This window comes from Malaclemys terrapin, chromosome 13 (genome assembly GCF_027887155.1).
Source record: "Malaclemys terrapin pileata isolate rMalTer1 chromosome 13, rMalTer1.hap1, whole genome shotgun sequence".
NCBI lineage: Eukaryota > Metazoa > Chordata > Testudines > Emydidae > Malaclemys > Malaclemys terrapin.
In genome coordinates, this window is record NC_071517.1 from 41,019,986 (window position 1) to 41,036,783 (window position 16,798).

The following is a 16,798-nucleotide window of genomic DNA, read 5'->3' on the forward strand; positions in this document are numbered from 1 at the left end:
GAAGGAGCAGCTGGATGCGCGCCGCATGTGCCCGGGGCAGGCCGGGGGCACGTCCCGCTGAGGAGCCGCAGCCGCGAGCAGGAGGGAGAGGCGCGGGGCTCCCCAGCAGCAGCGGGGATTCGGCCCATGCCCCCGCGCCACCCACCCAGCACCTGCCCGCTCCGCGCTGCCCCGAGCGGACCCACCGTGCTGCCCCGCAGGCTGCAGGGCTGGAGCAGCCTCCAAGCTGCACTCCCGGCCCCGGGTGCAGCAGCCCAGGCAGAAGCCTTCTGGCGCGGCGGGACGGTTCACAGCTGAGCCCCCCCGTCTCCCTCCCTTGCCAGCCCCCCTTTGCCCGCCCGGTGCCCGGGTGCTGGAGCTGACTCACCAGCTCCAGGATCCAGGCACCGGCGCCACCCACTCCCTCCAGGCTTGCGCCGCCATGCTGCAAGCCTGTGAGGGAGGAGGAATGCTGGGGAAGAGGCGGGGATTTGGGGAGGGCGGGGATTTGGGGAGGGAGCCAATGGGGGAAGGAGAGGGCGGAGCCGGGGCGGTGGGGGCCCGAGCGCCAGAGCGGAAGGCAAAATTTCTTCTTTGTCCAGTGTCCTGACCAAACATTGTTCGGCACGCGGGACAAAGAAGCAAATATCGGGACAGTCCCGATAAAATTGGGACGTCTGGTCACCCTAGGTTCCTTTAATAGGTTGATTAGCTTGTGCTGTCACTAATTATTGCTACACCCTTTCAGCCTAAAACAGCAGTAGAGCCTCCTTGAAAGACTAAAAACTCCTTCCGGCTCTCCCCTCTGAATCCCAAAGCTGTGTTTAAAATAATGACAAGAGATTGATCACGGACTGGATTTTCTTAGGGTTTCTTCTGCAGCAAAGGCAGACTTTGAAATGCACAAACTAGAAATGCTCCCGGCTGAAATGCTGGTTAAACAGCCACTGCCCAGCAACTAGTGCAACCCAAATCATGACATTAATGCTCGGATAAGCCATTGGCTGTGTTGGCTTATACGCCTCTTCCCCTGGATTCCAGCCTCACTCCACTAGTTGCCTGCCTGGATACGGTGGCAGAAACCTTATTACAAAGAAAACAAACTCAAGTGCCTTTACATTTTAAAGTAATTAGCCACTGGACCAATGTACCCAGGGTTCTGGTGGATTCTCCCTTGCTGCCCATTGTTAATTCAAGATGGGATGTTTTTCTAAAAGCTCTGCAGTAGGAATTATTTGGGGGCAGGTCTCTGGGCTGGTCTAGAGGAGGGCAGATGAGATTATATCTCTATGATCTCTTCTGGCCTTGGAATCTAGGCTTTAGTCTCATTTCTCCGCTTGCTGGGGAGTCAGACACATGGAGTGAGTCTCATCTCCCTGGGGGAAGCAGGAATTACACTGATGCCCAGCGTGGAGGCAGAGCTGGGGCTGTGGACTAAAAGCGATCACGTGGATTCACATCGCAGCTCGCTCTGCCTTCCCCGGCACCTGTGGAATGCAAGAGGCGCTGAACTCCAGGTCCCCTTTCAACACTAAGCGGAGATGGTTTTGGGGGGGACCTTCAGGGGACCCCAGCCTCTCCACATACAGCTGCTGATCAGAGCGATCACATATGTCAATCAAGTTTCACATCTATAGCGAAGGGGTGATCGCAGTGCGGCGGGAGAACACCGGAAAGGTATTTCTCTGAGTCCAATGGATGTGAAATCTGCTGCACACTAATGCTGGAAGGGCCAAAGCTAGTCCGTGCTGGCAGGGCCAGTGAAGGATATTTTGCACCCTAGGCTAAACTTCCACCTTTCGTCTCCCACCCCCCACTGCCCCCCGGAGCATCGCTTATTATAAACTTTCAAAAATGAATACTGCATAATATGGCATTGTTCATTAGAATTAATACATATTCGGCTTGGAAATGTATTAATTTCATGATTTAGATTACATATTTAATGAAAATAAATGAATAACCTGACAGGGCGTGAGGCTGCTTTGGGGCAGGAGGGTGCAGCAGGGGTTGGCTGGAGACAGGGGGGTGTGGTGCTGGCTGGCTTCGGGCAGGGCAGGGCAGGGGATGCGGAGCTGGTTGGAGATAGGGTGCGGGGTTGGCTGGAGACAGGGGGTGTCTGGCTGGCTGGCTTTGGGGTGGGGGGTGCTGCAGGGGTTTGATGGAGGTGGGGGAGCGGGGCTGGCTGGAGGCAGGGGGTGTGGGGCTGGCTGGCTTCGGGCAGGGCAGGGCAGGGGATGCGGAGCTGGTTGGAGATAGGGTGCGGGGTTGGCTGGAGACAGGGGGTGTCCGGCTGGCTGGCTTTGGGGTGGGGGGTGCTGCAGGGGTTCGATGGAGGTGGGGGAGCGGGGCTGGCTGGAGTCAGGGGGTGTGGGGCTGGCTGCAGGCAGGGGATGGGGTTTGGGGCTGGCTGGCTTTGGGTACGGGGCTGCGGCAGGGGCTGGCTGCCTTCGGGGAGGGCAGGGGATGCAGAGCTGGTTGGAGATGGGGTGCAGGGTTGGCTGGAGCTAGGGGTGTGGGGCTGGCGGGCTTCGGCGAGGGTGTGCTGCAGGGGTTGGATGGAGGCGTGGGTGCAGGGCAGGCTTTAGGCAGGGCAGGGGGTGCAGCAGGGGCTGGCTGAGGGCATGGTGGCGGGTACCAGGGCCGTCCCTAGATATTCTTGGGCCCTATGCAGTCCCTCCCCCCCCCCGCGCTTGGGGGGTGCCCCAGGCCTCCGTGGGGGAAGCGGGAGCTGGGCGGGAGGCCTCCAGGGGGTCAGGGATGGCTTGGGGGGCAGGGGGAAACTACGCCCCCAGCACTCCCCTATGGCGCAGCTGAGGCCAGGTCACTGTATTTCCTGCTGATGGTGAGTGCAGCCCTGGCCCCGCTGCAGAGCTCAGGGGAATGGGGGCAGGGCGGGGCTGAGCGGGGGCTGGGGCCTGGGGAAGACCAGAGCAGCAGGGAGCAGCGCAGAGCCCCCGGCGGCTGGAGGAGGAATGACATCACTTCCCGGCTGGCCGGAGATGATCGAAGAGGGTTACACATTTAGCCGGCGCGGGGTGAGCATCCCAGACTTTTTGGGCACCGCTTTTCGGCTCCCTCAAATCTTGGCGCCCTAGGCAACTGCCTAGTTTGCTAGTGGATGCACCGACTCTGCGTGCTGGTAGCCACAGGAGAGAGTGGTGGGGGGCGAAGAAGAGCGGGCTGGTACTGCCACACTGTGGGCATGGGGAAAGCACAAACAGCGTCTGTGGGATGCCAGGGCAGTTCACAGTCTGTCCCTCCCATGTCCCAGGCCTCCTGCCCAGGCCCTGGCTGTGCTGCAGGGATTCTGTGGCTCGGTCACGTGCTCTGGCAGTGGCCACACGCCGTCAGGCTCTAGGTGACAGGACCTTTCTTCCCAGTGTCCCTGGAAAGGTGCAAATCCAGAGGGCAAATAACCCCCCCCCCCCTTTGTAATCTCTGTAAGATGACTGGGGGTGCGGGGGGGGGGGGCAGATTCATGATCTTTGAGCACTTCTGGCTGCTGACCTAGTTCTGTCCCTGCCCTCCCCCAGGTTTCCATGGGACGCTAGCCATGGACTGGGACAGCCCCGGACATTGTGGGGAGGGAATTCCAGTATGACGGGGATGACTTCATCAGCTTCCATGTCCAGCCTCAGGCCCCTTACCCCTGTCTGCATCCCAACTCCCCCCTCCCGGAGCCATAGTCCTGCTCCCGGCCCCACTCAAGGGGGTGGGGGGACACAGTCAGGGATCGGGGGGGCACCGAACCCCTACTCTAAAAAATGTCCACTGGGTCCAGAGCAATTCCAGCCTCTCCCCCTGTGCTTTGCTGGGCTAAACCAGTCATGGTGGCAACCGGGATGCTGGGCGGGGGAGAGAGCCGGGATCCTGGGCTGGGGCCTGTGTTGTGAATTCCTTTAATGTTTAACCAATACATGAAACAATTACTTCTTTAAAATGCTATTTACATCCCTAGTCTGGATACCTGCTTTGTAGCTTCTGAGCCCTTTGGCAGAAACCTCCCCATACCCCCAAAGCTTCAGTGATACTTGAGGTAAAGAATTCCACTCTGGCTGCTGGGTGAGGCAGCCCCCACACTCCTTCCCCATAGGGTGGGGGAGCTGCACTTTTATCTCTCCCTCTCCTTCCCCCTGACCCCCACCCTTTTTCCGTCTCTCCCCCTTCCAGTCTTCTCTTGCTCTCACAGCCTCCCTCCAGTCTCTCCCCCGACATCCCTCTTTTACCTCACAGTGACCCATCCCGCCCCCCCCCCCACCACTGTCAGTTTCCTTCTATTGCAGCTCTGTTCCCATCTGGCCCATAAGTCTTCTCTATTCCCCTGCATTGCCCCATCCCCCCTTCAGCACCCTGCCCTGTCCACTGCATCCTCCTCCTGCCCCTGACCCATCCCTCATCCCCCCCTCATCTACACCCCCTTCCCCACTTCAGCTCTCTTTCAGCTCCACCTAGTTGTGGCTGTCCCTGCCTCCAGCACAGCATGGGTTGGCTTCCCTCTGCTCTGCACACAGTGGGAGCTGGCAGGTGTGTATAGGAAACAGTTCCCTGTAGGTATTTGCTACCTGCACCAGTTGCAGATATGTAAATGGTTTATAAGAAACGGCTATTGTAAAAAAACTGCTCTCTGATGTAGCAAATGACTACAGATAGACCATTCCTGGCAGGTGTTTGTCACCTGCATAACCCCCCGACCGGTCAATTTTTTCCCCCTGCTCAGACCCTAGAAGCCACCCTCCTCCTCCTCCTCCACTTAGGGCAGGGTGAAGGGTGGTGGCACATCCCTACATGGAGCAGTTTTCTGTACTGCACCTGCAGGAGAGTTAATTAATCCACCCCAATGCACGATAGCAGCTATGTCTCCGGGAGAAGCTAAAAAAAAATGCCAATTGACTCTCCTTTGGCAGGAGGCAGGTGTGACGGGTTAGAACACAGAAACCCCCTTGGAGGCTGCCAACTCATGTGCCAAGGTTACTTCTGCCCCTGCTTTCCCTGCCAGCTTGGAACTCCAGTACCCTGTCTTGTTGAGCCAGACACACCAGCCTGCTCCAACACAGACCCAGGGGCTGAACCAGTGCCCCAAACTGCAGACTTAACTGAAAGCAACTTAAGAAGTGTTCCTGTCTTTAATACTCAGATACCAAACTCCCAATGGGGTCTAAAACACAAATAAATCCATTTTACCCTTTATAAAGGTTATAGAGTGTAAACTCATAAATTGTTCGCCCTCTATAACACTGACAGAGAGATATGCACAGCTGTTTGCCCCCCCCCCCCATGTATTAATACATACTCTGGGTTAATTAACAAGTAAAAAGTGATTTTATTAAATACAGAAAGTAGGATTTAAGTGGTTCCAAGTAGTAGCAGACAGAACAAAGTGAATTACCAAGCAAAATAAAACAAAACACTCATGTCTAACCTAATACAGTAAGAAAGTGATTACAGATAAAATCTCACCCTCAGATGTTTCAATAAGCTTCTATCACACACTGGACGCCTTCCTAGTCTGGGCACAATCCTTTCCCCTGGTACAGCCCGTGTTCCAGCTCAGGTGGTAGCTAGGGGATTTCTCATGATTGCAGCCCCATTTGTTCTGTTCCATCCACTTACCGGTATATATCTTTTGCATAAGGCAGGAATCCTTTGTCCCTCTGGGTTCCGACCCCTCCTTCTCAATGGAAAAACACCAGGTTAAAGACGGATTCCAGTTTAGGTGACATGATCACATATCATTGTAAGACCCCAAGCCTTCATTCCTCCCAGCCTGACTCACAGGAAGGCCTGCCTGCAAACAGAGCCATTCACAGTCAATTGTCCTGGTTGATGGGAGCCATCAAGATGCCAAACCACCATTAATGGCCCACACTTTGCATAATTACAATAGGCCCTCAGAGTTATGGTTCATATTTCTAGTTTCAGATATTAGAGTGATACATTTATACAAATAGGGTGACTACACTCAGTAGATTATAAGCTGTGTCATTATACCTTACAAGAGACCTTTTGCATGAAACATATTTTAGTTACATTATAGTCACACTCATCAGCATACTTTCATAAAATCATATAGAGTACAACGTCACAGCAGGAAAATGGAAAATGCCAGCCACAGGGGATTTCTCTGGCAGATAAGATTTCCTGATAAAGAGATTGCACTACAGTACTTGTATGAGATGAATTGAAAAATACTATTTTTGTTTGTGATCACTGTGCACTTTCTATTCTTGTTGTGAGAGAAATCAACATATATGAAAACGCAGAATAACATCCAAAAACATTTAACAAATTTCAATTGGTATTCTATTATTTAACAATGTGATCATTGAGATTAATTTTAATACACACCATTATGATTTTCAGTTAATTGCAATTAATCAACTACACTACTATTGTCCTCCAAGTTTTTAACAATACCAGGTTACATTTCAAAGTTCTAGTCTATATAACTTGGAATGGCCACAAATACCATTTACACATTTTTCGAACATGTCTTTAAAAGTTGAATCTGGGTCAAATAGCCTGCAAGATTCTTAACTCTTTCTGGCCAGGTGTCACACAAGTTTAGATCGTGTGTGAATTCTCCAATGTTTAATGAGGTCTGATCACTGTCTGAAACATTTGTTACAGTCCAGTAGTTATGGAGTCCTGTATTTGTGTGGATTCTCTGATGAAAAAGAAGGACTGATCAGTTTCTGAAATGTTTCCCACAGTCTAAGCACTTATGGGGTCTCTTTCCAATGTGGATTGCTGCATGTTTAACAATGTTTGACCTCCATATAAAACTCTTTCCACAGGCTAAGCAGTTATGGGGTGTCTCCCTGGGTGGATTCTCTGATGTAAATCACGGGCTGACATCTATTTGAAATGTTTTTCCATAATCTAAGCAATATGTTTGTTTTGCCTGATGTTTAGAAAAGCTGATCTGATTCTGAAAACTTTCCCAGAGTCCAAGCACTTATGGTCTTCCCCTTGTATGGATTGCCTGATGTTTAAAAAGCATTGAACTCTGCATGAATCTTTTTCCACAGTCTGAGCACTGATGGGGTCTCTCTCCTGTGTGGACTACTTTATGTCTAAAAAGGGCTGACTGCCGTATGAAACGTTTCCCACAGTCTAAGCATTTATGGGGTCTCTCTCCTGTGTGGATTGCCTGATGATTAAGAAGGGTTGATCTCCTTATGAAACTCTTCCCACAGTCTAAGCACTTGTGGGGTCTCTCTCCTGTGTGGATTACCTGATGTTTAACAAGGTCCGACCTCTGTATGAAACTTTTCCCACAGTCCAAGCACTTATGGGGTCTCTCTCCTGTGTGGATTCTCTGATGTGTTTTAAGATTTGATCTCTGTGTGAAACTTTTTCCACAGTCTAAGCACTTATGGGGTCTCTCTCCTGTATGGATTGCCTGATGTTTTACAAGGTCTGACCCCTGTATGAAACTTTTTCTACAGTCTAAGCACGTATGGGGTCTCTCTCCTGTATGGATTGCCTGATGTTTTACAACGTCAGACCTGTGTATGAAACTTTTTCCACAGTCTAAGCATTTATGGGATCTCTCTCCTGTGTGGACTGCTTGATGTTTCACAAGGGCTGACTTCCATATAAAATTTTTTCCACAGTCTAAGCACTTATGGGATCTCTCGCCTGTGTGGATCTTCTGATGTGTTATAAGATTTGACCTCTGTATGAAACTTTTTCCACAGTCTAAGCACTTATGGGATCTCTCACCTGTGTGGATCTTCTGATGTGTTATAAGATTTGACCTCTGTATGAAACTTTTTCCACAGTCTAAGCACTTATGGGATCTCTCTCCTGTGTGAATTGTCTGATGATTAGCAAGGCCTGACTTCCATACAAAACTTTTTCCACAGTCTAAGCACTTATGGGATCTCTCTCCTGTGTGGATTGCCTGATGTTTCACAAGGTTTGACCTCTGTATGAAATTTTTTCCACAGTCTAAGCACTTATGAGGTCTCTCGCCCGTGTGGATTGCCTGATGTTTTACAAGGGATGACCTCCGTATAAAACTTTTCCCACAGTCCAAGCACTTATGTGGTCTCTCTCCTGTGTGGATTGCCTGATGTTTAACAAGATCTGACCTCTGTATGAAACTTTTTCCACAGTCTAAGCACTTATGGGGTCTCTCTCCTGTGTGGATTGCCTGATGATTAGCAAGCCCTGACTTCCATATAAAACTTTCCCCACAATCTAAACACTTATGGGGTCTCTCTCCAGTGTGGACTGTCTGATGTTTGACAAGGGCCGACCTCCGTATAAAACTTTTCCCACAGTCCAAGCACTTATGAGGTCTCTCTCCAGTGTGAATAGCCTGATGTTTAACAAGGTCTGACCTGTGTACGAAACTTTTTCCACAATGTGAGCACTTATGGGGTCTCTCTCCTGTGTGGATCCACTGATGTTGTTTAAGATTTGATCTGTGTGTGAAACTTTTCCCACAGTCCAAGCACTTATGGGGTCTCTCTCCTGTGTGGACTGCCTGATGATTAAGTAGGGTTGACCTCTGTACGAAACTTTTTCCACAGTCTAAGCACTTATGAGGTCTCTCTCCTGTGTGGATAGCCTGATGTCTGACAACGTCTGACTTCCATATAAAACTTTTCCCACAGTCTAAGCACTTATGGGGTCTCTCTCCTATGTGGCTTATCTGATGTGTAGTCAGTGCTGACTTCCAATTCAAAGAGTTCCTGCCCTTAAGGTATTGATAGAATTTCTGTCCTGTGTGGCTTCTCCCATGGTCCAAGCATTGAAGTGATTTCTCTCCAGTATGAATTGGCTGAGGTGAAACAAACTGTGGTCTCAGAATGAATCCTTTTCCATAACTGAGGCATTCATAGTGTTTGTCTTCCTTAGGAGTTGTGTGATGGGCTGTGGGATCCCTGTATCCTTTCCCACAGATAATAGATTCATCCATCTGCTCCCTTGAGTGGTTTCTCAGCAGCCTCTCTGAGCTCTGCCAATTTCCCCAGGCTTGTCCCTGTTGCAAGCACTGGGAAATATTCTCTTCAGCTCTTCCCTCAAAGGTCCCCTGTGATTCCTCGTGCCCAGGAACTTCCTGCTGTTGATTTCCCTCTTTTTTCTCACTCACTGTCTCGTCACCTGCTGGGGGAGAGACAATCCAGACAGGCGTCATTGTGCCTGGGAGAAAGAAAGAGGAATATCACTGAGGGAAAACCCAACATACTAAAGCTCCAGAGATGGAGCAATTTTATTCTGCCTCCACTTCCCACCCAAAAATTCACAGAGAAGGAACTTTGGGAAGGAAAAACCTGCAGGTAACAGGACATGTGGGAAACGATGTCAGTGATATCTGCTGACTGTAGCCCTGCCCTGGGCGAGATGAGGAAGAACCGAGGGCACTTACTGATACCATATTTTTGAGATTTTCAACTTTTTCCTTCATTCACCAGACGGTTTTTGTGTCAGTCCTCACCTGTGTGGGCACCTCTTGGGATCTCTCTTTCCTCGCAGGCCTGGAGATCGGGCACCCACGGCTCTTCTCCTCGTTCCAGCCGGCTAATCAGGTCAGGTTTGGGAAGGGGGAATCCTGTGCAGGTGGTGAAATCAGAGAAGATCAGGGTGTGTGGAGGATTGGGAGAGCATCTGTCAAACTGGAACCTCTCTCTCTGCTGTGCTGGGGGAACGTAGAATCCAAGAGGATGGGAACATGGTCACTGAGCTTCCTCGGGGGAGACAGACGTCTGGGGAGGTGGGGGGAATTGTGATGCCCTAACGAGGAGTTCCTAGGATCTGTGCTCTCTGGTGGCCTTGCTGATGCACATCCAGCTCTGGAGTTAAACCCCTGTCTATTTCTAAACCTGCAGAGCCCAGAGCCCTCCGCATGGCTGGAGCTCTTACCAAAGAGGGAGGTGAACAGGGATTCTGTGTGTGAATGAGAAACAACACAGACAGAACAATACATGGCTTCTCCACCAGGAAAGCTAGTGGGGGGTCGGTGGGAATGATTTTGTATATTACTTAGGTTTTGACACCATTTTGAGAGTGTACAGAAATAAAAACAACCCAGGAAACTACAGTCCAGTTAGTTTAACTTCTGTGCCAGGGAAGATAATGGAGCAAGTAATTAAGGAAATCATCTGCAAACACTTGGAAGCTGGTAAATTGATAGAGAATAGCCAGCATGGATTTGTAAAGACAAATCATGTCAAAGCAATCTGATAGCTTTCTTTGATAGGATAACGAGTCTTGTGGATAAGGGAGAAGCGGTGCATGTGGTATACCTAGACTTTAGTAAGGCAATTTATACGGTCTTGCATAATAGCTTTATCAATAAACTAGGTAAATACAACTTAGATGGGGCTACTATAAGGTGGGTACGTAACTGGCTGGATAACCGTACTCAGAGAGTTGTTATTAATGGTTCCCAATCCTGCTGGAAAGGTATCACAATTGGGGTTCTGCATGGATCTGTTTTAGGACGGGCTCTGTTCAATATCTTCATCAACGACTTAGATATTGGCATAGAAAGTACGCTTATCAAGTTTGCAGATGATACCAAACTGGGAGGGATTGCAACTGCTTTGGAGGATAGGGTCATCATTCAAAAGGATCTGGACAAATTGGAGAAATGGTCTGAGGTAAACAGGATGAAGTTCAATAAAGACAAATGCAAAGTGCTCCACTTAGGAAGGAACAATCAGTTTCACACATACAGAATGGGAAGAGACTGTCTAGGAAGGAGTACAGCAGAAAGGGATCTAGAGGTTATAGTGGACCACAAGCTAAATATGAGTCAACAGTGTAATGCTGTTGCAAAAAAAGCAAACGTGATTCTGGGATGCATTAACAGGTGTGTTGTGAGCAAGACAGGAGAAGTCATTCTGCCGCTCTACTCTGCGCTGGTTAGGCCTCTACTGCAGTATTGTGTCCAGTTCTGGGCACTCCATTTCAAGAAAGATGTGGAGAAATTGGAGAGGGTCCAGAGAAGAGCAACAAGAATGATGAAAGGTCTAGAGAACATGACCTATGAAGGAAGGCTGAAAGAACTGGGTTTGTTTAGTTTGGAAAAGAGAAGACTGAGGGGACATGATAGCAGTTTTCAGGTATCTAAAAGGGTGTCACAAAAGGAGGGAGAAAACTTGTTCATCTTAGCCTCTAAGGATAGAACAAGAAGCAATGGGCTTAAACTGCAGCAAGGTAGGTTTAGGTTGGACATTAGGAAAAAATTCCTAACCGTCAGGGTGGTTAAACACTGGAATAAATTGCCTAGGAAGGTTGTGGAATCTCCATCTCTGGAGATATTTAAGAGTAGGTTAGATAAATGTCTATCAGGGATGGTCTAGACAGTATTTAGTCCTGCCATGCGGGCAGGGGACTGGACTCGATGACCTCTCAAGGTCCCTTCCAGTCCTAGAATCTGTGAAAGTCTATGAAAGTCTCTCTCACATGGCGTCTGTGCATTACGGAGCCCATTCCTCTCCAATCTAACTGAGCAGGGAAGAACCTGACCAGTGTCAGACATGCAGACCCAGCCAGGGCCGACTTTAGCAAGAGCGGGGCCCGATTCCTGGGGGCGTGGCTTGCCGCAAGCCCCATCCCCAGGAATTGGGCTGCGTTCCGGCCGGAGGTCCAGCCGGGGTCATAGGGCTTGGGTATGGCCTGGAGCCACTCAGCCGGGCCCTAGGCGAACCCGAGCCGGACCGAACCCGAGCTGGGCCAGGAGGCCGGACACGGGCTAGGGCCCGAGCCGAGCCATGGGTGCCGGGCTGGGTCAGGCCAGGACAGGCCCGAGCTGAGTTGCGGGAGCCGGGCCCGGCCCGAGCCAAGGGAGCCGGGCCAGAGCCGAGCTGTGGGGGCCGGGACGGAGCCAAGCTGAGCGGTCCGAGGCGGAGCGTTCAGCCAGAACCGGGGACGGAGCTGCTGGGGCCGGCGGTGCTTGGCCGGGGCCGGACTGGGCCGCGCCATGCTGTGCCTCCCCAGACCGCTGCTCATGTCCCCCTCCCACACCCCTGATTCAGCTTACCAGGTGCTGCCTGCCCACCCCTGCTTCTTTTCAGACTTTCCGTGAACCTCTGATTCACGGGAAGCAGGGGCGGGGGAGGAGCAGGGGGTGGAGCGTTCAGAGGAGGGGAGGAGGGGGAAGTGAGCTAGGGGCGGGGTGGAGAGCTGTGGCGCGGGACCTTCTTGGCACGGGGCCCAATTCAGCCGAATCGGCTGAATTGGCCTAAAGCCGGCCCTGCGCACAGCTTCTAAGAACCAAGGGGATGGGAATCCCTTACCCAGCGAGGTCACCGTCTCGTAGTTCTCCTGCATGACCTCCCTGTAGAGAGCTCTCTGAGCGGGGTCCAGCAGAGCCCCCTGCCCCTGGGTGAAATACACAGCCACCTCCTCGAAGGTCACCAGCCCCTGAAACAACAAAGGGCCAGAGAAGCTGAATCCCCTCCCGCCCCCCTGCACCCTGATCAGAGCACCCCAGAGGCTTCAAGGGGTAGGGAGAAGGTGGGACTTCCTTGTCCCCCAAAGCAGATGGAGGTGGGCAGGGTCTTCTCATTTCCCACCCACCTGCCAGCCACAGGCTGATACGGGAAGCAGCACTCTGAGCCGGGGACAGGGAAAGGAACCTCGACAGCTTCCCTTCGTATTTCACAGCAGCCTCTGCCCAGTGGGATGTTTCCTGGGTCAGAAATGGGGGAAAGTTCCCCCTTCCCCCACCAATGGTCCTGTTCACAAAATCAGGCCCAGGTTGATCATGTTCCAGGAGGTTTATCACATCCTGTCCACTCCCTGCCTGACACTGTGTGTTTTCTGCCCCTCCCCGTCTACAACAAATCCTCCCCACCTCACCCCTGCAGTTCCATGTAAATCCCTTACCTGAGCTGGCTCCATCACAGCCATTTCCCTTCCCTGTCTCCTGGAAGACAGGACGATCTGGAGCGAAACGTGGACGATTCCTTAGCCTGTTGGGGCAAGAAGGGCAATGGGGGAGGTTATGGAAGGGGCTTGAGTCCATAGCCCCCCCGCCCGCGCAGACAGAAGCTCTGGGCTCTGTCGCGCTGGGAAAATCCTCTTTACACAGACTCGGCCCCTCCCCGCAGCACTGAACACCCTGTGACACCAGTAGGTCCCTGAAAGGGGCCCTTTGTGCAGAGTCATTTGCCTGCCCAGCTCCAACCCTTTCCCCAGGTCTCTCCATCACCTGCAGGCTGAGGCTCAGACTCAGGGGCTGGTATGGTTAAAGTGGTTCCAGCCATTGGAGAACGTGCGCTTTAGCTGGTCTCAGAGGGGTGTGATGAAGCGGGAGTGTTCTTAATGTTTTCTCTGAATACTATGTGCGTGCCTCAGTTTCCCCATGTGTTACTCAAGTATCAAGCTGGTGGGATGCAGGTGTGTGATCATTGCGGAGACCTCTAGAGGGCAGGTGTCACTGCAGACTGGGTGCCTGGGCACAGAGAATGGCCAGACATTCTCTATTCTGGCAAGCAATGGCTTGAGTCTGTCCTCTGCAAGGAGCCAGCCCCAGATTTTGGAGAACAAAGAGATAGGGGGAGGCCAGGTGACCTGTTTTCCTGGGAAAGTGAGAAAGCACAGAGGAGGGGCAGCCGGACGTCACTGAGGATGGGGGGCTGAAAGCGGGTCAATCTCTTGTTTTGGGACTCAGCGGGGAGAGCCCAGGGCTGGATCCAGTTTCTGGATTTTCCCCAGGATGGACTTTGCTGAATGGTCCTGTTTTCTGTACTAACAAGATCTGTTCTATGTTTTCTGTGCTAACAAGGTCCTGCCTCCCCCCACCGCCTGTACCCCGTTCTTCTCCCCCGCTCGTAGTCCCAGGCAGCGGGGCTGAAACAAACTGTACCAGATGGGGGGCGTTGAGAGCCATTGAACCAAACTGTAAACCCCGGATAGGATGGAAACCCCTTCAAGCCAGAGGCTGAGGCAGGGCCTCAGCAGTGTTGATGCAGAACCTGTGCTTCCCCCCGGCCCTGATTGTGCCCCGGGCCCCGCTCCTTCCCCGGCCCCTAGCTGGGGCCCCCCACCCTGCATTCAGTTTGCCCCCCCCCGATCTCCCTGAGCTGCAGCCTTCTTCGCACCAGCGCGGGCAGGGAAACAAAGCAGCAGATGGGGGTTGGGGGATGGGTGGTAACGTGATCCTGCCCCGCCCCACACACACCGGGGGCTGGCGGCAGCTTTCCTGGGCCCAGGGCAGGGAATGGGTGCGGGGGTCTCTCTTACCTGCCTCCAAAGGTCTGTGAGTCACTTCGTGCTGCCGGGCCTGAGCCCAGCGATCGCTCCCCCCAGAGCCGCCTCCCAGCTGCTCCTGGGTCCTAGCGATCAACCCACCGCGCTGCAGCATCTCTGTGTCCGGCTCCTGTTCCACTCACAGGCTTTCAGGACAGAAGGGAGGGACCGTCTTCCATCTAGCGCGGGGAATGGGTGACACATTTTTATCAAATACTCTAGGTGACAGGACCTTTCTTCCCAGTGTCCCCGGAAAAGTGCAGATCCCCATGTTGTGAACTCCTTCAGGTGTAACCAGTAGAATTTTAATAGTTGAAACGGTTACTTTTTACATGCTATTTTCATCCCTAGTCTGGACACCTGCCTTGTAGCTTCAGAGCCCTTAGGCAGAACCCTCCACCAACCCCCAAAGCTTCCCTATTTGCAGTAAAAGAATTCCCCTCTGGCTGCTGGGAGGGAGGGGGTGGGCGAGGGACGAGGGATGGAGGGACCTGGGCAGTGTTAAGCTGGGCCTCTGACACTCTGCACACTGGGCAAGGCACACGGGGCCATTGTCATAGGGCTGTAACTCTGGCTGCTTCAGAACTTCCTCAGCCTGTGCCAAGGTCTGCACCGGCCCCTGCAGCCACTGAACAGCGGAGTCACAAATGGCAGGAGGGGACGGGGTGTGTGGGGAACACCAAGACTCTCTGAAACTTCTGTGAAAAGGATCAAACTTTGATCTGTCTGGTTTGCCATCTGTCCTGGGCTCACAGAGCTCACAGAGTGGTTCCCATAGAGGAGGCTGCCCAGGAGTACAAGGTAGGGAATTGCTGTCAAGTTTAATGGGTAATAATTTTGGATTTTAATTACAGGCTAATTTCACTGAAAGTTGCCTGGCACAGACATGATGCATCATTCAGCTCTCTAAACCCTTCATGTTACGGGAGATGCTGTGTTATAACCATACAGCTAAGCGTAGCCTAGAATTCCTCCTTACCTGAAGAGGTTAAGCAGCTCAAATAACCTGGTTGGCATCTGACCAAAAGGACCAATGGGGAAAGAAGATGCTTGGAAATCTTGGGAGGGGGAAGGCTTTGTTTGTGCTCTTTGTTCCTGTTCTCTCTTGGAGCCAGGAAGGGACCAGGCAGAAAAAACCAACATGTCTTAAAACCCTGCCTATGGAAATAAGCATCTAGAATGACAAAAATAGTAAGAAAAGCCAGGCAAGGCATGTTAGATTATCTTTTGTTTTAGCTTGTGAATTTTCCCTTTCAGGAAGTTAACTACCCTGCCCTCAGGCAGAGAAAGAAAAATTCCAGCTGCTCTCAGCTTTAAAAAAAAAAAAAAGGCCTTTTTTTAAAAAAAACCTCCCTGCTTTTCAAGCAGATAAAAGGAGAGGGAAAAAATCCTTTTCAACCCTCTGTGCTTCTGGTTCAAAATGATCCCACCACTCTGCCACCATGTCAGCGTTCCCTCACCACTCTGAACTCTGGGTACAGATATGGGGACCCGCCCCTAAGCTTATTTCTACCAGCTTAGGTTAAAAACATCTCCTTGGACGGTATGATGCCACCACCAAGCGATATAGACAAAGAATCAGGGAAAGGACCACTTGGAATTCCTATTTCCCCTAAATATCCCCCCAGGCCCTACACCTGCTTTCCTGGTGAAGCTTGAACATAATATCCTCACCAATTGGTTACAAGGTGAGCACATATCGACCCCCCTGGGTCTTAGGACACTGAAAATCAATCAGGTTCTTAAAAAAAAATTTTTAATAAAATCTAAAAGAATCACCTCTGTAAAATCAGGATGGAAGATAACTTTACAGGGTAACAAAAGATTCACAAACACAAAAGAACTCCCTCTAGGCTTAGTTTCAAAGTTACAAAACACAGGAATAAACCTCCCTCTAGCAAAGGGAAAATTCACAAGCTAAAACAAAAGATAATCTAACACGCATTGCCTGGCTTTACTTACTATTTTTCTCATTCTAGATACTTATTTCCATAAGCAGGGTTTTAAGAGGTTTTTTTTTTTTCTGCTTGGTCCCTCTCTGGCTCCAAGATAGAACACAAACAAAGCCTTCCCCTCCCGATTTGAAAGTATCTTCTTTCCCCATTGGTCCTTTTGGTCAGGTGCCAACCAGGTTATTTGAGCTTCTTAACCCCTTACAGATAAGGAGGAATTCTAGACTACCCTTAGCTGTATCGTTATGACATGCTGAAACAAAATAACTGATTTGACAGAATGGCAACAGAGGGAAGTCTTTAACGATAACTGATGTGGGAAAATGTCCTCTGAGATTCTGATGGGGATTATCGAAAATCTTCATCATATAAAGAATTCTACCAATCCCAAAGGATCAGAAACATCACTCACCAAATTAATGAATACTTCAGTTCTTACCCAAATACAGTAACTCCTCACTTAAAGTCATCCAGGTTAAGGTTGTTTCGTTGTTACGTTGCTGATCAATTAGGGAACATGCTCGTTTAAAGTTGTGCAATGCTCCCTTCTAACGTTTGGCAGCTGCTTGCTTTGTCTACTGCTTGCAGGAAGAGCAGCCCGTTGGAGCGAGCTGGTAGGGGCTTGGAACCAGGGTGGACCGGCAGCCCCCCTA

The 16,798-nt window shown here is 51.1% G+C and overlaps 1 protein-coding gene across 4 annotated transcripts in view; it reads right to left on the reverse strand.

Annotated features, from left to right (window-relative positions):
• Positions 1-5,278: 5,278 nt before the first annotated feature.
• Positions 5,279-16,798, reverse strand: part of LOC128847504 (zinc finger protein 585A-like) — a 32,732-nt gene continuing 21,212 nt past the window's right edge. Inside the window, exons 1-5 of one of the 4 annotated variants that reach the window (XM_054046981.1) lie at positions 14,188-14,244; positions 12,829-12,914; positions 12,237-12,363; positions 9,431-9,544; positions 5,279-9,096 (exon numbers count right to left, since the gene is read on the reverse strand). In XM_054046981.1, the coding sequence (XP_053902956.1) occupies positions 6,938-9,096; positions 9,431-9,544; positions 12,237-12,363; positions 12,829-12,852 (2,424 nt within the window). In that variant the 5' untranslated portion in view covers positions 12,853-12,914; positions 14,188-14,244 and the 3' untranslated portion in view covers positions 5,279-6,937. Of the gene's footprint in view, positions 9,136-9,430; positions 9,545-12,236; positions 12,364-12,828; positions 12,915-14,187; positions 14,245-16,798 lie in introns of those variants that run through there. The other 3 variants (XM_054046980.1, XM_054046978.1, XM_054046979.1) reach the window with 3 other exon arrangements.